The following is a 22796-nucleotide window of genomic DNA, read 5'->3' as shown; positions in this document are numbered from 1 at the left end:
TTTTGTATCTTCTGCCCGATGGGAGAGGGGGAAGAGAGAATGTCCTGTGTGGGTGGGATCTTTATGCTGGCTGCTATACTGAGGCAGTGAGAAGTGTAGACGGAGTCCCTGGAGGGGAGGCTGGTTTCCGTGATGTTCACACACTCTGCAGCTTCCCGCAATCAGGGGCAGATCAGTTGCCAGCCCAAGCCACGATGCACCCAGATAGGATGCTTTCTGTGGTGCTGCAACAAGAATTGCTAAGGGTCACAGTGTGAGTGGTAGGTTTCAAGTTCAGGGAACTGGAATCTGAGCTTCACATTTTGGACTGACAGAGATGTCCTGCGAAGTGTTCACCCAATCTACAGTACAGTGGAAAAGTCTAAGATGGACATTTATAGCTAGGGTACAGAAGGATTTGCATTGTACTGTATTTGTCAACGTGGAGCAGGGAGCGCCTGTGTAAATCTGGCGGGAGCAAAGGATGTTGGGAATATGGAGGGTGGAGTGTCGCAGGAGGGATGTGGGACAGGTGGCAGAAGGACTGCCAGGGCATGGGCTGGTGTGAGTGCAGACACACCCAACCCTGAGACACCAGGCAAGGTCATTTGATTCCAGACAGTTGGTTTATTGATCATTACAGGTCTCTCTGGCACTTTCTGCTCCCTCCCCTCTCCCTTCCCCTTTTCCCAACCATGATTCCCCTCTCCTTCCCACTCTCAGTCCACAACAGAGACCCTTATCAAAATTAGGTTTATCATCACTCTTGTGTGCCATGGACTCTGCTTTTAATTTGCAGCAGCAGTACAGAGCAATGCATAAAATTACTACAGTACTGTGCAAAAGTCTTAGGCACCTTAGCTAGGTATGTGTGCACAGTACTGTATTGAGTAAACAAGCATTCATTGTCTCATCTAAGTTATAATGTCGATGCATCAAAGACCAAAAACTACTGAATAAAGCTGTTTGTCTGGGTCCTCTGTCCATGTGCAGTCACTGACACAAGTTGGAGTCAGATACTGGTGCATTTGATTGTCTGCTGCATTGCTGACTGTATCATTTTTATGGTGCTCCAGTTAGTGCTGCAGAGAATATTCTGGCATACTCTGTGCCTGACCCTCAGCTTTAAGACCAGGTGGTCAAAGTCTCAGTGGGGTAATTTATTTGAATCTGGCAATGATCTTATTGCAAACAGTTAAGAACTTAACCTGCTTTATTTTACCTGGTTTTAAAGTTACTTATTGGCATTTTTCAGTAATGTTACTCTTTTATTTAAACCTTATGTAAATTTTAATTACTTAAATCGATTGGATTAATTTTTAAATGTTTAATCTAAACTACACCCTTGTCCAGTTCTAGCTGGCCCAAGGGGAGAGTGCGCCAATTATAAATGGCCTGCTGAACCTGTTCTAGCCACTTGATGGTACCAGTGCAGGAGGCCACATGTTGAGCACTAAATGCAGTACGTAAAGTTGGAGAAGGTAGACGTAAATTGCTGCTTCGTGTTGAAGAATTGTTTTAGTCTCTAGGTCTCAGGAATCAGTTGGATCTCCTGCAGTTCTGTGGATAAGTGGTGCGAGGACCAAGCTGGTTTTGGTGAAAATCAATGAGTATGAAAGTGTCACATAAGTAACATTCCCTCCAAAACACTGAAAGGGAATGGATGGGTTGATGTGCCTGGTAGCAAATTCAGAAGATGGAAATTATGGAGGATAGTCAATTGTTTGAGTGTAGAGGAGGGTGAGGTGGGGGGAAATCCTATCATTGTTCTGCACGGTTTGTGAAGTGGACGGAATTATGACGACACGGATAGAATTCTCTCCGTTGCAGAAGTGTCTCCTTTCAGAGGACATGTTTTAAGGTACTTGGTAGGTGTTTTGGAGGGATTTAGCAAGAATTTTCTCACCTGAAGAGTGTTTAAAATCTAGAATGCACAGCCTAAGGGGCAGCTTGAGACAGGTACTTTTGTAGTATCTAAGAATACTTTACATAGCATTGGAGTGCCATAGATAGCTGTAGGCTGAGCACTGGAAAGTGGGATTAGCATAGATAGGAACTTGATGGCCAACCTGAAGTCGGTAGGTCAAAGGGCCTGCTTCTTTGTTGTACGACTTAGGAACCAGGGGTGTGGGAAATTAACAGACATAATTGACCTGTAGAAGAGACAGGAATGCTGACATGAGGGTGGGTCACAGAGAATGGAATAGTCTTTACAAAATGGGACATGTGAGAGTATGTGGACTTGTCGTTGGATACTGATAACACATTACCTGAAATGGATTTTGATCCTTTACAAAAGGGAGTAATCAGGTGAGGGTGAGAGTGGGTGGAAATTAGCTGAAAGGTTTTGAAGTTTTGAATAAGAGCAGGAACGAGCTCAAATTCAACAGCTTGATGGTGTGTCTTGGAGAGAATCCTGCAAGTTGGTGGTCACTAGTTTTTGGAACTGCAACGTAAGAAGCCACAGAAAGTGGATGCAGTGCATTCTGTTGATCATGGACAATGGAGCTATGCTGGTGAAGAGAGTTTATTTCAGGTGGTTGATACAATGCCAAACAAGTGGATGCTTTTTCCTGGATGGGTTGAAAGTTCATGAGTATTTATGGAGCTGTGCTCATCCAGACAAGGAAAGAGCATTTCTTTATACTCCAGAGTTATGCCTTGTGGATGATTTAAAAGAAAGACCACAGGGAGTCAAGAAGTGAGTTATTTGCACTACTCTGCTTTTATAGGCAAAGTATTTATTGGCTCATCCACATCAGTTTCTTGGCATTATGTATGTAGTGTAGCCTTAGCTGTAAAGGGATTATTGTTGTTTCAAGGCTGCCGCTGCTGCTTTTGGTATGGTGATGGGCTGGCACCATTGCAAGGCTGTTTGCAAAAGCAGCTGGAATCATTCTGGAGAAACCATGGTAAAATCAGCTCCTAAGATCTTCCTGGCTACGATGAACCTGATGCTACAGGGCATTCCTCATTGTCCCTTAACGAAGAAAACGTTAGTTACTTCAACAACTGAGGAAAAGCACTTGCATACTTGGGGAGGTTTTACAGATGAAATGCACCTAGTGAACTTTCCTCCAAATAGAAGTAATGTTTCCCTGCAGAAAAGTGATGTATCTGGGCCAAAAGATGGATGAAAATGATAGCAATAAATGCTTAGACTGTAAGCATCACATAGCAGGCCAGGCAGCATCAACGGAAAAGAGCAATCAGGTCGACTTTTCGGGTAAAAGTGAAATAATACTTGCACCTCATTGATGGTATGGGTATCCAAGAATATTTAATGAAGGATGACAGAAAGTTCAGGAATTGATGAAACACCGAGTTATGAGTCACTAGGTGTCCTTGAAGTGAAAGTCACAGGAGAACACAAGGGAGCTGCAGGCAGGTTGCTGACTGGGACTTGAAAGAGGTCACGGTGAATCCTAAGGTGTATGGATAGTCAATGTTGAAAGTGATGCTAGAAAGATGTCAGTCATGCTGGAAATGCTGAAGAAGCCCGCTTGAAGATCTTCGATGCCACTAAAACTGCAAATTTAAAAATCTATACATGTGAATGTGTGTAAGTATTCTTTTAAGTTTAATGTACTTCCCTTGTATATTGTAGTGCTGGTTGTTAAAGATGAAGTATACTGACATGAAGTTAATGGCTGATATGTAATGTTGTTTGTAGAAGTCTGGGGGAGCCATTGGGATAAAGAACAATGGTTGTAGAGCTCCAGAATCCTGAGATTATTCAACACAGCACAAAAAATCACACAAAAAATCCAGATGATACAGTCAGTATGCATTAAGATACTTCATTGCATGCCTCACTTTCTCAATCCTACCATTCTGTTGACTGTCCTCAGAAGTCTCTTTATTCTGCTTAACCAATTCCATGCTTCGACAAAATAAATTCAATCAAAAGAATTCTCAACTTAACTTTAAATTTAAAGTATTTCTTCTCTAACTTTTCAGGTTGGATTAATGAGAAACGGTAAACTGCTTGCAGAAGCTCCTCCTGATTATTTATTAAGATTCCACAATATGTCAGTAAGTACTGAGTAGTTATTGAGTAAATTATGCCAAACTATTTTCATGGCACTTACTTTGTTTATCTAATGGTTATTTTAGTCTTTGGAGAACGTGTTCCTGAAATTGTGTAAAACCTCCGATCAGTCAAAAACTGTCTCTGGTATTTTCCAAAAAAATAAACAAAGCTGCAGGGAGAAAGACAAGGAGGAGACGCTACCAATTCTCCATGGAGACATCGAACAAAATACATTTAAAGGTGAGATATGAAATTATTTGTTAGCCACTCTCTCCCTGTACCCCTCTGATTTTTCACAGTGAATTTCCTGAAGGCATGCTTTGTTTGTCCTTGGATCTGAAGCCATAGAAGAAATCCCTGGATAACACTGATCAGCAATAAATGGAAGTTCTATGTCCCACATTAATCAACAAAGTATAGGTATGAATATTGATGGATCGGGGGGTGGGGGGAAGAGCTGGGTTGAATACACCTGTGCTGTTAGACAAGAACTGTCTCCAGCATTGTCCAGACATGTTGATGCAGCCTGAGGAATAATTTCCATCACTGCTGAGGCCTGTTGGCTTGATCACATTTGCTTATACTCTGTCATCTGATCCCTTCTAACCTCTGGAAATCCCAGTTGATTTTGTTTTAATGCTCAGGTAGACTCATATTTCCCTACCTTTTACCTTCCCAGGTCTTGGCTGGGGACTAGTTGTAATGCTGTGAAGCCTGTAGACACTATCCCCTAACTCCTCAGTTCAAAGATGGTTTAGTTTAATTCTGAATATGATAAGATATGAAAAACAAGCTCAACCCCTATCCGAAGGAAAAGTTCAAAGGCAACATTTGGAGCTGGTATAAGTGCTGGAATTCCCATGAATGGTCAAAAAAGGTAATTTACCAGCGTTGTTTGGTGTCTTACAGCACAGGTCATCATGTCCAACAATGAAGCAATCCTGTCCATTCCCACTACTCAGCTCTGCCTCTCACTCAACAAAGGCTTATTCAGATACCAGCTGAATGTGGTGAGGTTTCTCTGCCTCTATTATTCTTTCCTGCAGTGTGTTCCGTGCTCCTCATAGTTTTAGACAAAAATAAATTAATCTCCTCCTTACAAACAGTGTAAGTCAACATTTCAAGACAAGACACTGCATTTGATGTTTGATGCCCCTTATTATTACTTTCTTGTCTAAGGGAAAGGGGCTCTTTCTGCTTCCCAGATCTAGGCACCTTATCATTTTGTACAGATTGTTAAATTTCTCCTAGTTTGCTTTGTTCTAAAGAGAAAGAAAATCCCAGCCAGTCATTCTGCAGTCCTGGTAATCCTTTCTAATTCTCTTTCTAGTGCCGTCACATTCTTTAGGCAATGCAGTGAGCAGATCCATATGAGCTGTCCCAGCTGTATCCTATTTTGTATTTAATAAAGTTCTGGTATCACTTCCCGGCTCTCAGATGTTATGCCTCAGCCAAAATAACCTTGATTTCCCCAACCATATTATTCATCTGGCTTCCTTCGGAAATGCACCCCAAATTATAGAGTGATGAGGAAAGTAGGACCAGACAGTGAGATATCAAGAGTCACTTGGCATTACAGGGTGGTGGTGGATGGTTAGTAGATTAAAAAGAACCTAATACATTCAAAAGTTACCCCACGCTTGAAGTGGTTTACAGGAGAATCAGTGGGAAGTTAGTGGACATGTGCAAGAGAGGAGAAAGAGAGCGTGTGTGAGAGAAGCAGGGAGAGGGAGAATGGAACAAAGGGAAATAAGTTGGGGAGTGAAACTGACAGGATTACTTTGAGAGTCAGCACGTAGTCAATAGGCTGAATGGTCTCTATCTACGGTAAGAAACTGAAATATGGAGCAAGTTTGAACTCTAGCTTTTACTCTGGGTAAGAGCTGTTACTCTGGTTATATTTGTGGTTTGCAGGGTTCTCAGGCCCCAGCTGTTCATAACTTACCATATATCAATGGATTGGGTGAGAGGACCAAATTATAGTCATCACAACAGTAGAGGAGGCCATGGATTGACATATCGGAATGGGAATGGGAAGTGGAATTAAAATGGGCGGCCATTCCAGCTTCTGGCGTACGAAGCATAGGTGCTCGGTGAAGCAGTCTCCCAATCTATGTTGGGTCTCATCGATATACAGGAGGCCACACCAGGAGCACCGGACACAGTAGATGACCCCAACAGACTCACAGGTGAAGTGTGGCCTCACCTGGAAGGACTGTTTAGGGCCCTGAAAGGTAGTGAGGGAGGAGGTGCAGGGGCAGGTGTAGCACTTGTTCTGCTTGCAAGGAGAAGTGCCAGGAAGGGAGATCAGTGGGGAGGGACAAATGGACAAGGGAGTCATATAGGGAGTGATCCCTGTGGAAAGCAGAAAGTGGGATGGGAGAGGGAGAGAGATGTGTTTGGTGATGGGATCCCATTGGAGATGGAATAAATTACAGAGAACTATGTGTTGGACGTGGAGGCTGTTGGGATGGTAGGTGAGGACAATAGGAACCCTATCCTTTGTAGGGTCCTAACCAAGATCCACAAACCTGCTTGTCCAGATAGACCCATTATTTCAGCTTGTTCCTGCCCCACTGAACTCGTATCTGCATACCTCAACTCTGGTTCAGTCCTTTCCTACCTACATCCGTGATACTTCACACACTATGGATCTTTTCAATGATTTCAAGTTCCCTGGCCCCCATCTTCTTATTTTCACGATGGATGTCCAGTCCCTCTACACCCCCTTTAACTAGTTTCCTCTCACATCCCACCAACTTTCCCCAAGTTCTCCAACTGCACACCTACACTAGGGGAATTAACTAACGAACATGTCTCCAGGATGTAGATGGAAACAAGAGTGACCAGGGAAAACCAAGTGGTCTGGAGTATCGGCAAACTTCACATTGACATCACCTGACGTGAGGGTAAAGTCTGGTTTGCTGGAAAGGTGCAGCAGCAGCTTCACATGATTCGTGCATAACAGAAGGACATGCATTCACACAGCCACCTCCTTCCTCCACAAAAATAGGTTGTAACATCTGAATCCATGCAAGTACAGTGGCAGTGCAAAGCCCTGAGAGACGGGAATGGTGCTGGTCACTGGGAGACACATAACTGAAGCAGCTCTGTTTTTCTTTGTCCTTTGGAAAAGTTCTCTGCTTAAATTCACTGCACATGAACTTTAGCGGTGAACTTATTACTTTGAAACCTGAAGCACCTGTGGCAATTCACATAGAGCTAGAGGACATAGAAGGACATAGAAAATGAATACACTTCATCTGTGTTCACTGTGGAAAAGGATATTGTAGTTGGAGAATTCATGGGGCGAAGGGGGTGGGGAGTAAGGGCGGAATGAAGTATTAGGATAAACTACAATTTAAAAGGAGGAAGTGTTTATGTTTTAGGCTTTAGGCTTTAAGCTGTATAAATCTCAAGGAAATTCATCTCAAGCTGCTATGGAAACCAAAGGAAGAGATTGTTGGGGTTCTGACAGAAATTTTTAATCTGCTCCACCACAGAACAGGAGCCAAATGACTGGGGGAGAATCATGGTGGTACTTTCTTCCAAGAAGGCAATGAGTGAGGCAACTACAGGCCCAGAAGTCCAACATCAATAATAGAGACATTTTTTGGGGGGGAAGAAACTTCTGAGGGAGAGGATTAATCTATCCTTGGAAAGGCAAGAATTATCAAGGATGGGTGGTGTGGATTTGTTGAGGGGTAATATCACCTGACTGAATGTTTCAAAGATGTAAATGAGTCTGTTATTAAGGGCAGTATGTGACACTGACTTCAGTAAAATAGCAATTTTCAGTAATGTTATGTCTTTGTACTGTACAAAGAGCAAATTTCATGGCATATAAACCAATGATAATACATCTGATTCTAATCTTTGACAAAATTCTACAAGGAACACAGATGCAAAATTGTAAGAGCGATGGATATACGGCAATTTAGCAAGCTGAATCTGAGATTAGATGGCTGAGGGTTGCCTTTTCCATTAGAAGCCTATGACTGGTGTTGTACTGCGTGAATGCTTGCTATTTTATTAACAATCCAGATGTAAGTATAGGAGACTCATCAGTAAGTTTATGGAAGTTGGTGGTGGTGTTGACAGTGAGGAGGGTACTTTTTTGGCCACAGAAGAATATTGACACGTTGGTAAGATGAACAAGATTGGCAGATAGAATTTAATCATAAAATGTGTGAGGTTATATATTTTAGGAGGTCAAATAAAGCTAGGATATATACTATAGAATGAATGTTAGGATGGAGGATTTATGCACATGTCCAAGGGTTCTTGAAGGCAGAGACACAGTTAGATAATAAGCATGGACAGATGAGAGGGGAGGCTTATTTTTCTGATGTCCACTCAATCTGCAGGAGACAGGTACTCTCAAAGCATTTAGCAGTGTAGGCCTCCATTAGTCTTGATAGACCATGAATTTGCACCTTGGAAAGTTTCCAGGGCAAGCCTGGGCAAGGTTTTTTTTTAATGAAAAACTGGCTGCAAGCTGCAAGTCTCCCCTCTCTATGCCACCGATGTTGCCCAAGGGAAGGGCATTAGGACCCATACAGCTTGGCACCGGTGTCGTTGCAGAGCAATGTGTGGTTAAGTGCCTTGCTCAAGGACACACGCAGCCTCAGCCAAGGCTCGAACTAGCAACCTTCAGATCACTAGACGAACACCTTAACCACTTGGCCACGTGCCAACATATTAAGGAGTAGATAAAAGAACACTTGAAATATTATGAGCTAAGTGCTGAGAATATGGGATTAGTATATATGGGTATTTAATGGCCAGCATTAAAGCAATGGGCTATAAGATACCCATCTGTCTGCATGCTGAGCATCAATGTCCATGTATATGCCCACAACTTTGATTTCCATTATTACAGCCGTTGTTTATGAAAGCTTGAGTTTACTGCTAGTGCATGAAAACTGCGCAAATATGTTAAAAATTCTACCATATCTATGTCGTGAACTATATGGTATTAGATAGCAATTGAACAAAGGGACTTGTTTATTTTCAAATAGTGAGACCGAGCCCCACATGTAATAGTCATTTGGGAATGATCCTAGAATTAAGTTTTCATAATTACCTCTGGACAACAATAGGAAGCAAAATTTCTTCTTGGATTTCAACATTTAATTGCTTTTTAGCGTGGAATGGACAAAACTGCATGTGGATTTTAGTTGATAGGCCTGAAAGGAAATAAAATAGATTCCTGTCTGGATAATATGATATGGCAGTCTGAAGTGTATAAACATTTTTCAAATCAAACAGGAAGTAAAAGCAGCCCCTTGTGTTCTCTTAAATATGAGTGGAACATGACTCCATTCTGCTATGTTAACTGGTTCTTGTCCAACCTCCGTATGCAAGTCTTTAAACAGGGCTGGAAATTCAATTTTATTTTCCCTTATGGCAATACCAGTGCCAACCAAAGTGTGAACCTGAAACTTCCTGCAGCATGTTCCACATTATTGCTGGCAAAGATATAATTCCTAGTTACAAACAACAATCCGGGGTTTTCGTGCTCTGTATTACAAGTCGCAGTGACAAATTGCTTTAATGCATTTGACTCACTGTTGTGCAGGTCCTTAACTGTAAGACAAAACAATCATAAGACCTTGAGACATAGGAGCAAAATTAGGCCATTCAGCCCATCGAGTCCGATCCGCCAGTTCATCATGACTGATCCCGGATCCCATTCAACCCCATATACCTACCCTCTCACCACACCCTTTGATGCCCCAACCAATGAGGAATCTATCTACTTCTGCTTTAAATATACCCACTTGACCTCCACCACCGTCTGCAGCAGAGCATTCCGCAGACTTACCGCTCTTTGGCTAAAAAAAATCTCTCTTTACTTCTGTTCTAAGAGGCTGCCCCACAGTTTTGAGGCTGGGCCCTCTTGTCCTGGATGCCCCCACCAGAGGAAACATCCTCTCCACATCCACTTTATCTAGTCCTTTCAACATTCAGTAGGCTTCAATGAGATCCCCACGCATTCTTCAAAATTCCGGAGAGTACAGGCCCAAAACTGCCAAACGCTCCTCGTATGTTAACCGCTTCATTCCTGGAATCATCCTCGTGAACCTGTTCTGGACTCTCTCCAATGACTCCCCTTTTTGAGATATAGCGCCCAAAATTGTTAACAATACTCCAAGTGCGGCCTGACTAGTGTCTTATAAAGGCGGAGCATTGTTCCCTTGTTTTTATATTCTATTCCCATTGAAATAAATGCCAACATGGCATTGGCCTTCTTTACTGGACATTCAACCTGTAAATTAACCATCTGGAAGTCTTGCACGAGGACTCCTAGGTCCCTTTGCACCTCTGATTTTTGAATTTTCTTCCCATTTAGATAACAGTCTGTACTATTGTTCCTTTTACCAAAATGCTTTATCATACACTTTCCAACACTGTATTCCATTTGCCACTTTTTTCCCCCATTCTTCCAATTTATCCTGCTGTAATCGCATTGCTTCCTCAGCACTACCCACCCCTCCACCTATCTTCGTATCATTCGCAACCTTTGCCACAAAGCCATCAATTTCATTATCCAAATCACTGACAAACAATGTGAAAAGTAGCGGTCCCAATACTGACCCCTGAGGAACACCACTGGTCACAAGCAGCCAACCTGAATGGGCCCCTTTATTTCCACTCACTGCCTCCTGCTTGTCAGCCATTCCTCTATCCATGCCAGTATATTTCCTGTAACACCATAGGATTTATTCTTAAGTAACCTCATGTGAGGCAACTCTTGCTTATCCACCCTGCTTGTTAGTTCCTCGAAGAATTCTAACAGATTTGTCAGGCAAGATTTCCCTTTACAGTAATCATGCTGACTTTGACATTTTATCATGAGTCTCCACGTACCTGAAATCTTGGCCTTACTAACAGATTCCAACACTTTCCCAACCACTGAGGTTAAGCTAACTTGTTTAAAATTTCCTCTCTTTTAGCTTCCTCCCTTCTTAAAGAGTGGAGTGACATTTGCAATCTTCCAGTCATCTGGAACCATGCCAGATTCATGTGATTCTTGAAAGATCATGGCCAATGCATCCGTTATCTCTTCAGCAACCTCTCTTGGGGCTCCGGGATGTAGTCCATCTGGTCCAGGTGACTTATTCACCTTAAGACCTTTCAGTTTGCCTAGCATTTTTTCCTTTGTAATAGCAATGGTACTCACTCCTGCATCCTGACACTCACGAACCTCTGGCACACTGCCAATGTCTTTCACAGTGAAAACTGAAGCAAAGTACCCATCAAGTTCATCTGCCATTTCTTTGTCCACCTTTTACTACCTCACCAGCGTCATTTTCCAGTGGTCCAATATCAACTCTCACCTCCCCTTTACTCTATATATAACTGAAAATACTTTTAGTATCCTGCATTATATTATTAACTACTTTGGCCTCATGTTACATCTTTTCTCTTCATATAGCCTTTTTAGTTGCCTTTTTTTTGGATTTTAAAAGCTTCCCAATCATCCAACTTCCCACTCACTTTTGCTACCTTATATGCCCTTTCCTTGGCTTTTATGCAGTCCTTAACTTCCCGCATCATGCCTACCCCTGCCACTTGAGAACTTCTTCCTCTGTGGGACATATCTGTCCTGCGACTTGTGAACTATTCCCAGAAACTTCAGCCACCTTGGCTCTGTCATCATCCCCATCAGTATCCTCCTCCAATCCACCTGGGTGAGCTCCTCTCTCCTGCCTCTGTAACTCCCTCTATTCCACTGGGATACTGATACATCTGACTAATGCTTCTCCCTCTCAAATTGCTGTAAGTAGTCCAGAATTTCAGTAGATGTCCAGAATGGAATGCCTCTTTTCTATCAACTCAGAATATTTTCACATGAACTTTGGACCCTGATTAATTCTTATCTTTTTTTGTTATAGTGGGCTGGAAGTTGTGGATGAAAAGCATGATCCCTAAATGGAGAAATATTGCAGCTTTGGTGATTAAAACTTTCATTCGGATCAGAAGGATGCCTGGGTACGTGACTCAGATTTGCAAACAGATGATTTACCCATCAGACAGTTAATAATGCATGCATCATGTTGTCTAAGTGCCTACAACACAAAGATTATTTGAGACACACTCTATGGTAGTTCATCTAATGAGGAGAGGGGAGCTATAGATCATAGTGGCCACATTTAAGATGGAATTGTGTGAAAAACAAAAAGCAGGTTGCAGATTGTCTTGTAATGTCACTTCATCAAAAACCTGCACATAATGCGTGCATTATTAAAAATTATGACAGGCTTCTTTCTATATGCCAAGCATCAGCAAAAGTTAAAATTTTAAGAATATATTCTGAACGGATGGTTTATTTTAATTTTGTGTTTCTGAGCATCATCTTCTATGTCCCATAGATTTCTTGGCTTCCAGTTCTTCCTGCCAGTTATTCAGATATCACTGATATGTCTTTGCATTGGAGGCAGTCCTAAGGACTTGCACGTGGCTGTGGTGAACAATGACACAGGAAAACCTGCCATGAGTCAGATCGTTCTGTGGCACCTCGACAACGACACCATTATCCAGGTTGTTTATATGTCTGTCACATGAGTCAATTGTACAGAAACAGTACATTTGGTGCTTCTGGCATTTATGCTCTACATAAAGCTTCTTACAATTCTCTTTCATCCCTTCTCCTTTGTGAGCATATTTAATTTGCTTATTAATGCTAATGCATTATTTGCCTCTGTCATGCCCTATGGAATTGAGTTTACACTCTGAGTAAGGAAGACTCTACTGATATTTATATTGTATTTTCAGTATCCAGATTACATTGATGGCTTCTGCAGATGTGTTTTTTAAATATTTCTAAAGGTACCTTTGTTAAGTGAACTAATATGGAAAATCTAATGACATCAATTAATAGTTTTTATTGGTCTCAGGAGAAATATCTACCAAGCTGGACCCTGGATACATGAGTAATTTCTCGTTACAACGACATTAGACACTTGAGATTCAAACATGGGTGTTTGTTTTAACTCTAGTATCAGGAAATTCCCATCCTGAGGGGCACAGGTAGACAGTCAGACTCTTTCTCCCCAGAGTGGAAATGACGAATACTAGAGGGATTAGATTTAAGTTGCAAGGAGGACAATTTACAGGAAATTAGCAAGGCAATTTTTTTTCCCAACAGAATGGTAAATTCCTGGGACACACTGCCGGGGAGGTGGTAGAAATAGTTACAATTGCCACATTTAGACAGACACATGAAAAGGCAGAGAATAGAGGGATACGGACAATGTGCAGGCAGATAAAATTAGTTTAGATTGGCATCATGGTCAGTGCAGCTCGTTGTCTGAAGGACGTGGTCCTGTGCTGTGCTGTTTTATGTTCTGCAGACATCTGGCGTGGCGGAGTTGTATTTGATGATACCGATGTGTTCTGTGACCTCATGAATTACTTACATAACTATGCACCAGTAAGCATTGCTACTATGGGGGCTTTGTCTGATTGATACAGGTGGTGACAGAAAAATGAAGCCCACTTTATTTTACCTTCTCAGTTGAAGATGTGTCTCCTAGCAACCGATCCATGAGCAATAGGACTGCCCTATGAGGAAAAATATTTGAGAGTCTTTGAAAAAAAGAAGCAAAAAAATCCCAGGTGATTTGTTGATCCAAATCTCCTGTTGAAGTGTATTCTCAGCAGGGAATGGTGGAGTTGGGTCTTTGCTTTGGTTGAAGGTACAACTTTCCCTGTGGGTCTCACTCTGCAACAGTTTCTGAGGTCAGTAATACAGCAGGTTTCAAATTACTGGCTGGCTCTGGAGGCTCAAGGGACTTCACATATTTTTGTTAGGAGTGCAGGATAGTGAAGAAAGTCACAGAGGCAAATGCTGGAAATACAAAAAAAACCAGGAAGCCAGGCAACATCGACAAAGAGAGAGGAAGAAGGAATTAATCTTAAACATCAATAATCTGTAATTAAACGGTGAGAAATAGAGCAACTGAGACCTGAAACTGAAATCCATTTTCTCGTTCTGTAATGAGGCACGAGGAGGAGAGTGCTGCACCGGATAACCATTCAGGGTAAAGCATAGGAAGAAGGCTATCAGTTTTGGGAAATGCTTGAAAAGATTTGTGATCTTTAAGTATTCTCTGAGGAGACATACACCAATATTCTTTCACAAAATATGTCACAGTCTTGGCATTGTACAGTACCTCCATCCAAAATGCTCAAAGTTTAGGCGCCTCTATTGTTAGTGTAATTCAAATTCCACTAAAAATGTCATCATCATCAATGGGAATCTTTGGTATTTATTCCTGGTCATTTATTTTCCATAAAATAAGTGACAATTTTCATGATTTTAAAAAAGGCAATGTTTCTTTTATCTAATCATCCTGCAGATAAATCAGTAAAGAAGTTTTTAAAATATGTAATTCCTAGACTGTTTTTAGAAAATGTGGTTTTCTGGATGTTCAGTGTGTAACTTGCGGATGTTGTTTACAGCTTTTTTCTATAGTGATATCTGGCAGGCAAAATAATTGCTATAGGCGATAATTATATTTCCAATTTTTGTTGTTGTCCCTCTCCATGCCTTCTGACACATCAGGTGGCAACCTTGTCATTTCTTTGGAATCTTGGTCTGATTTTTTTTTGTGAGGCCAAGTTGCTAACTCAACACTCTACCCAGCACAGATGGAAAGGGTGCAAGGAGCCGGATTCGAACCTGTGACCACTTGCCTCGAAGTCCAGTGCAGATGCCACTACACCAGCCGGCTTATTTCTAAGCATGTTCAGTCAAAGGAAAATTATAATGTCCTTCAGTATTTGTGTATTTAGAAATTCCAGATAAATTTATATGATAGAAGAACCATCAATACTGAGAATCTGGAATGCCACAGTCTATGATATCTGTATTGAGCTGAATAAAAAATGCAGAGAAATATTTTTTGAAGTATTGTGTAAATTTTGATATATTGTGTAAATCTGCAACTGCCTGAGAAGACAATGATACATGTGCAGCAATTAATTTGATCTAAAAAGCCAAGGTTTATTTCTGAGTCAACATCCAAGTACCCTTTGATCTATAATTAGAACCTCAATTGCTCACTCATAGTTTCTCATGCATTAACCCATTGCTTACAGGGCCCTGGTGGAGGACTTTGTCAAATAGTGTAAGCTGAATCATCTGCAGCTCAACATCAGTAAGACAAAGGAGATGGTGATGGGTTTTAGGAAGAGTAAGCCTACACTGCTCCCTGTAACTATTGATGGAGAGGACGTTGGTGTGGTGAGGACCTGGGGGTACACCTGGATGACAGACTTGAGCGGAGCACCAACACAGGCTGTGTACAAAAAGGGCCAGAGCTGCCTCTACTTCCTGAAGAGACTGAGGTCCTTTGGAGTATGCAGGCCTCTCCTTCACATGTTTTACTACTCTGTTATCGCGAATACAATCTTCTATGTGGTGGTGTGCTGGGGCAATGGCATCAACACAGGTGATACCAACAGGCTCAATAAACTGATTAGAAAGGCTGGCTCTGTTATGGGAGTCAAACTGGACACACTGGAGGCTGTGGTAGAACAAAGGACCCTACAGAAAATCTTGGCAATTCTGGACAGTGTTTCTCACCCTCTGCCTGCCACCTTGGCTGATCAGAGGAGCAGTTTTAGTAATAGACTAAGGCAACTGTGCTGCTGCAAAGACTGCTATATGAGGTCATTCTTACCTCAGCCATTAGGCTCTATAATGAGTCAACCTATAGATGAGGAAGTGATGACCCTTCCTGTTAGACTATTTGAGGTAACTTTTTTTTTGTACTTTCTTACTTCTCTTGTATTATTTGTATATCTGTGCACTGTAATGCTACTGTGACACTGTAATTTCCTTTGGGATCAATAAAGTACCTATCTATCTATTATATCTTGCAGTTTCATCTAAATCAGTCCAATGCTAATAAGGGCATAAAAGATGGGAAATACTGGGGTGCAATTGGCTTTGGAGCAAATTACACACAAGATATTCTCTTAAGGTAAGTGACAAGTTCTGAAGGTATATTTATATTGAGGTTCTTATCGGGGCAATGTACTCATCATGTAAGAAGCAACTGGAAGTAAATCTAACACAGCTCTCTCTCAGGGACATGATGTGTGAATCCGTGTGTGTGTCTGGTTTCCTCTTAGGGCAACTCAAAAGATGATTGACAACAGCACAGTTGATGGAGGTTCGATCCATGTCTGGCTGGATATGACAAGTAAGTCTGTAAAATGTTGTGTCTCTGTACACAGTGGTGAAGATGAATGTTAATATTGCCAGACACATGAACAGTTATTATTTCTCGTTTTCTTCCTAGGCCTGGTTTGTCCAGAATCTTCGTGCAAACTTAGTTTTTTTAATAAGTTATCAAATTCTTTATATATGTTTTCACAATCAGAAATTCTGTTATCATTATCAAATCAATTATTTTTGGATTAATTGCCTCAGTGAGGCCTTTGTTGGTGATTTGGACAATTTTCCTTCTCTCAGAAACCACCTCTCAACAAAGGCAATGATGGAATTCTTCATCACCTTCAATGCATCAGCACTGGTCTGACTAGCAATGAAAAATTGAGTTTGAAGATTATACTCTCAAATATGACAGAGCAATGATCCCTACTCTTTTGTATTGTTCTTCAATATGGATAACTCTCGCAGTTACCTTAAAGCATTCAGATTTTCCAGGGTCGCTGCATGTCAGGCATCATTGTTGCCTGGTGGGGGTAGGGAGACAGGTTGGTTGCCTTATATGTTCATTTACTTTCAGATGAACAAATCGCACTCACCATTGAACAAAAGCTACGGGAAGCTTATGAGGTATCTTTTGAAGAAGCATTTGTTCAATTTATCAAACTTCTCATCATTTAGTCTGACTACATTTTTCAAAATGTGAATTACACTTCTGAATGTTTTATTATAGGGTTTTGTTAAGGACAGCCTGTACAATTTCTCAAATGTAGCCGCTCCTCCTATAAAGGTAAACGCAACAACCTTTCTAACTGTTTGCTTCATTTGGATCAGCTAAAATTGAACGTGTCCCAGGCATAGTCTGTAAATAAGGATGACCTGATAATTTAATCTTTTCTTAATGTCTAAAGGGGTTTACCTGACCTTTAATACACAAGGAATCAACATATCACTCATTTAACCTTCTCAGTAGGAATAAGAATGTTTTTGAGTGTTTTGTATTAATCTTTATAAATCTCTTTGTTTTCATGCCATCTAGTCTCATATCAAACTATCTGCTGAATTAATGCTCAATAGCATCTGCCACCTTCAGAAATACCAGCAAACCCCACCCCTCCAAATCTACTTAAAATTTGCTCATTTGCAAACTGTGTTAGCAAGTGGCCATGCAATTACCGTAGTATACATTCCTCCTCTCTCACGTTTACTGTCCCTGTACCTTCTGGCAGCGCCACAGGTCCAGGTCCTCACTTAGGGTTTTGTTTCTCATGAAATTTCAAATGCAGCCTTGAGAAGATCATTTTACCCATGCAAGTGACCCTACAATATTGTGACTGATGCATAAGATGTTTTATTGTTTTCTCTCCCATGTTATGGTGCTCTGAACACTGCCATGAAGAGGACAGTCTTGGTGTTGGACACAATTTCCATTTGCAATCTTTGAATATTTCAGCTATTTAATTCAAAAGGTCAATTGTGTTTGTGGCTGGATTGTGATTATTGGCGGCAGTATAAGGCACTTCAGTTGAGCCAACTCCTTCATTTCTACGCCTGATAGTTTTCCAGTTTAAGCCAATGAATATTCAAGAGAATTCCAGACTGCAGTGATATTGGAATGAACATGTGTATTTTAATGCCCCCCCCCCCACACTAAGATCAGCAAGTAACATCACTTCTGATCTAGACTTGAAACTCTCTCTTCTATCACCGCTCGGCATCACACAGCGTACATCACTCCATTTCCTGTTAGGAATTCTGCTGTCATAAGCATTAACTGTAAAAGAGTAACCTTCACATGAAAACCAGTTTAACTGTTCACCTTACCAATATTTAAAAACTGAGACCCTAATAGTGTTTGTGTTGAAAATGAAATATGAAGGAAAACATTTATTGTGGCCAATTTTTAAAAAATGTGTCAGCCAAGAATTTAACATGAGAATGTAACCATACACAATGCATATCACTTGACAAAATTATTTGTTTTATTGCAGATTGAAAAGCCAATATATGGGCATAAACATTCAGATTTTACAACATTTATTGCTCCTGGTGCAATCTTAAGGTAAATTTTTAAATCAGAGTTATCACTACATTTTACAGAAAAATTATTATGTTGCTCAAAATAGCAAAAGAATGACTTCATAGACTGAATAATATTTGAATAGAAACTGGATATAATCTGGCAAAGGAATATAGATTAAGTTCTTAGAGAATATAAAATAATGCATTCTCCCCCCCCCCCCCCCACCCCAATTCCAAATTCCCCCACTAGGGACAACTTGCATTGGCCAATTAACCTACCAAGTAATTGTAGGAAAAAACAGGAACTCGGTTATCAGAGGGTTTGAGAATCAGGTGTGTACCGACAAGGAGTCTCATGCAGTGTGTTACCTACCAGAAGCACGAGTAGGAGACCTCCCTGGATGAGTGGATAATCCCCCGGCCAGAGCTGGGGTAGATCCAGTAGTAATTATCCACATCGGAGCAAATGACATAGGTGAGGGCAGGCTGTCAGTTTTGCGAGAGAAATTTAGAGAGTTAGGTGGAAAGCTTAGGGACAGAACTGAGCAGATGGCCTTCTCAAAAGTTCTGCCTGTGCTACATGCCAGTCCGGGTAGGATGGAGGAGATTAGAAGATTTAATGGGTGGCTCAAATCATGGTGTGGGTTAGAAGTACATAGATTTATGGGACATTGGGGCACCTTTCAGGGCAGGTGGAACCTGTACAGCTGTGATGGGTTGTATTTGAACCAGGCAGGGTGGGGGGGCACGAATGTACTGGGCAGGCATATGCTTCAGTTAGTTGAGGACTGTTTAAACTAGGGAATGAAGGGAATGAAGGAATGGGGGGGGGGGGCAGGGAACTTAGAACAAGCCAGGCTCAACTATTTAAACACCAAAGTGGAGAATAACACGTTAGGACATCAACTGATTATAGGCTTCAAAAATATAAAAATGGGTCAGTAATAGACTAAGCCTGTGTAAATGCAAGAAGTATTAAGAATAAAAAAAAGAGCTGGAATTATATACAAGTGCATATAAGGATGATATAATAGCAATAAATGAAACCTGGCTGACCTCAAAAGGTGTATCACCTCAAAAGATGATGATATACTTTACTGAGGAAGAATAGGCAAGATCTTGAATGTGGAGGAGTTACCCTGTACGTAAAAGAGAACTTAAACATAAGGCTGCTTATGATAGGAGATGAATTGAGACTTAGTGAAGATATCTGAGTGAGAATTGAAAGCTATAAGAATAAAGGAAAATTATTAGGTGTATGTTATAGACCCCCCCCCCCCGTACCCCCAATGCTGCAAGTGATTTTTAAAAAAACAAATCTATCAGAGTATTAGAAAAGCATGTTCTGAGGGTGATGTTATAGTTTTGGGAGACTTAAATTTCCCAAATTTTGAGCAAGATTAATGGATTACAGAAAAGTCAATTCATTGAGTTATTAAATGATTGGCTTTTGACCCAGTATGTAAATGCACCAACAAGAGGGGAGGCTTGTCTAGATTTGATATTCTGTCACAATCAGGACAGAATTTTGATTATGGAAGTTGTTGCGTCTTTAGGAACAGGCAATCATAACATTGAAGTTTTTTGGGAGACTATATCGATAAAAACCAAAAGACATTAATTAAATTGAATTTCAGAAAGGCAGAGTTTGTGCAGATGTGGCAAAGACTTCAGAAGGTAAAATGGAAGGAACTGCTTGACATTGAGTCAATTGAGGAACAATGGTGTTGATTTAAAGAGGTCATACATGCAGCGCAGGAAATGTTCATACCCAAGGTCAGGAGAAGCAATAAAAACAACAGATCAACTACATGGATAAATAAAGGTATACATAAAAATTATTGAAGAAAAGACAGCTATGTAAAGAATACAGAAAAATTAGCAATACCTGTATCATTAACCGTAGGGCATACAAAAATATGAGAGCTATAGTCAAGAAGGAAATTCGGATTGCCAAAAGGTAGGTTGAGAAGGATATTGCTGATAATGCTAAGACTGACCCCAAGAAATGTTGTCAATACTTTAATAGTAAAAGAAAAGTAAAGGAGGAAGTTAAGGGTATTAGGAATAATAGTGGGCTTATGTAGAGAAGGACACAGTGAGTACTCTTAACTCATATTTTGCTGAAGTATTCACCTGTGAAGATGTTAGCAATATGCCAGGAAATGTAGAGAAAAATAAGGTTGTTTTAAGTGACTTACAGATCTTAGAAAGTGAACTGCTTTAGCTGAAAAGGCTGAAAGTTAATAAATCTCCAGGGCCAGACAACATATATCCAAGGATACTTAAAGAGAGCTGTGATTATATATACAAACCCCTAACATGTAGTTTCCAAAAGTCATTGAAGACTGGTGAAATCCCCAAGGACTGGAAATGGGTTAACGTTGTCCCAGTATATAAGATGGGTGACTGCACTGACCCTGGTAACAAAAGACCAGTAAATTTAAGGTGTATCATAATGGAATTATTAATTAAAAAAGAGATTGAAAAGCAACTGATAAGAACAGGCATGTTAGCAGAAAGCCAACATGGGTTCAGAAAGGGGAAATCATGTTTTACTGATATGCTGGAGTTCTAGGAAAAGGCAACTAAAATTTGTGATAACAATAGAACGGTTGATATCATTTACTTGGACTCTCAGAAGGCTTTTGACAAGTTACTTCACAAGAGGTTAATAATCAATGTACAGGAGGTAGGGTTTCAGGGTAAGGCAAATGGGTGCAGGATTGACTCGAACAGAAAACAACGAGTTATGGTGAGAGGATCATGTTTGCGTCTAGACGATTTTAAAGGTGGGGTTCCTCATAGATCAGTTTTTGAGCTGCTGCTGTTTTTAATTTACATTAATAATTTGGATAAGCACATAACAAATAAACTAGTAAAGTCTGCAGGTGACACAAAATTAGGGGGTTGGGCTGATAATATTCAAGGAGCAGAATCAATACAGTTAGATCCAAACAAAACACAGATGTGGCAGATAAAATTTAATGTAAGTAAATGCAAAATACTACATGTAGGAAGTAGAAATATTAGATATACAGTGCTTATAAAAAGTATTCACCCCTTTGGAAGTTTTCATGTTTTATTGTTTTACAACATTGAATCACAGTGGATTGAATTTGACTTTTTTTGACATCAATCAACAGAAAAAGACTCTTTCATATCAAAGTGAAAACATCTCTACAAAGATTTGTAAATTAATTAGAAATATAAAACACAAAATGAGTGATTGCATAAGTATTCATCCCCTTTAATATGACAAACCAAATTATCACTGGTGCAGCCAATTGGTTTCAGAAGTCACATAATTAGTTAAATGGAGACCACCTGTGTGCAGTCAAGGTGTTTCAATTGATTGTAGTAAAAATACACCTGTATCTGGAAGGTTCAACTGCTGGTGAGTTAGTATCCTGGCAAAAACTACACCAAAGAACACTCCAAGCAACTCTGTGAAAAGGTTATTGAAAAGCACAAGTCAGGAGATGGATACAAGAAAATTTCCAACTTACTGAATATTCCTTGGAGTACAGTTAAGTCAGTCATCAAGAAATGGAAAACATATGACACAGCTGTGAATCTGCCTAGAGCAGGCTGTCTTCAAAAACTGAGTGACTGTGTAAGAAGGGGATAAGGGAGAGAGGTCACCAAGAGACCTGTGGCAACTCTGGAGGAGTTACAAGTTTCAGTGGCTGAGATGGGAGAAGCTGTACATACAACAATTGTTGTCTGGGTGCTTTACCAGTCACAGCTCTATGGGGATAATGGTAAAGAGAAAGTCATTGTTGGGGGGAAAATAAACTCACATGAAATCTTGGCTGAAGGAAAGTTCTATGGTCTGATGAAACCAAAATTGACCATCAGACTAAATGCTATTTTTGGCGTAATGTCCTGGAGTGGGCAAGTGAGAGTCCAGACCTTAAGCCAATTGAGAATTTGTGGCTGGACTTGAAAGGGCCTGTTCACTGATGATCCCCATGCAATCTGACAGAGCTTGAGCAGTTTTGTAAAGAAGAATGGGGGAAAAATTGCAGTGTCCAGATGTGCAAAGCTGATAGAGTCCTATCCACACAGACTCAAGGCTGTAATTGCTGCCAAAGGTGAATCTACTAAATACTGACTTGGAGGGGGTGAGTAATTATGCAATCAATTATTTTTGTGTTCAACAATCATAATAAACTTAGACTAATTTGTAGAATTTTTTTTTCCATTGATCAGTGTCAAAAAAGCCAAATTAAATCCACTGTGATTCAATGTTGTAAAACAATAAAGCATTAAAACTTCCAAGGGGGTGGACACTTTTTAAAGGCACTGTAAATATACAATGTGGGGATCTTGAGTTAGAGAGTGCACTTTATGAGAAGGATTTGGGCATCCTGGCAGGCTCATCACTCAATATCTAGACAATGCACAGAAATGATTAGGAAGGCTAACATACTGTTGGGCTGTATAATGTGCTCATAGAGCTCTAGTCTAGAGACATTCTTCTTAAACTATATAATGTGCTTATGATGCCACACCTTGAATACTGTGTACAATATTGGTTTCCATGTTTTGCGAGGGATGTGAAGGCACTGG

General features: G+C 40.5%; 1 protein-coding gene across 3 annotated transcripts in view; it reads left to right on the top strand.

The window, feature by feature from the left end:
• Nucleotides 1-22796, top strand: part of abch1 (ATP-binding cassette, sub-family H, member 1) — a 110806-nt gene that overhangs the window by 47057 nt on the left and 40953 nt on the right. For all 3 annotated transcript variants that reach the window (XM_073051216.1, XM_073051214.1, XM_073051215.1), the window contains exons 7-15: nt 3940-4014; nt 4096-4252; nt 11914-12010; nt 12391-12559; nt 15908-16008; nt 16160-16230; nt 16780-16829; nt 16933-16989; nt 18191-18261. In XM_073051216.1, the coding sequence (XP_072907317.1) occupies nt 3940-4014; nt 4096-4252; nt 11914-12010; nt 12391-12559; nt 15908-16008; nt 16160-16230; nt 16780-16829; nt 16933-16989; nt 18191-18261 (848 nt within the window). The remainder of the gene's footprint in view (nt 1-3939; nt 4015-4095; nt 4253-11913; nt 12011-12390; nt 12560-15907; nt 16009-16159; nt 16231-16779; nt 16830-16932; nt 16990-18190; nt 18262-22796) is intronic.

Source organism: Hemitrygon akajei, chromosome 7 (genome assembly GCF_048418815.1).
Source record: "Hemitrygon akajei chromosome 7, sHemAka1.3, whole genome shotgun sequence".
Lineage (NCBI taxonomy): Eukaryota > Metazoa > Chordata > Chondrichthyes > Myliobatiformes > Dasyatidae > Hemitrygon > Hemitrygon akajei.
This window is presented reverse-complemented; position numbering and strand designations above follow the sequence as displayed.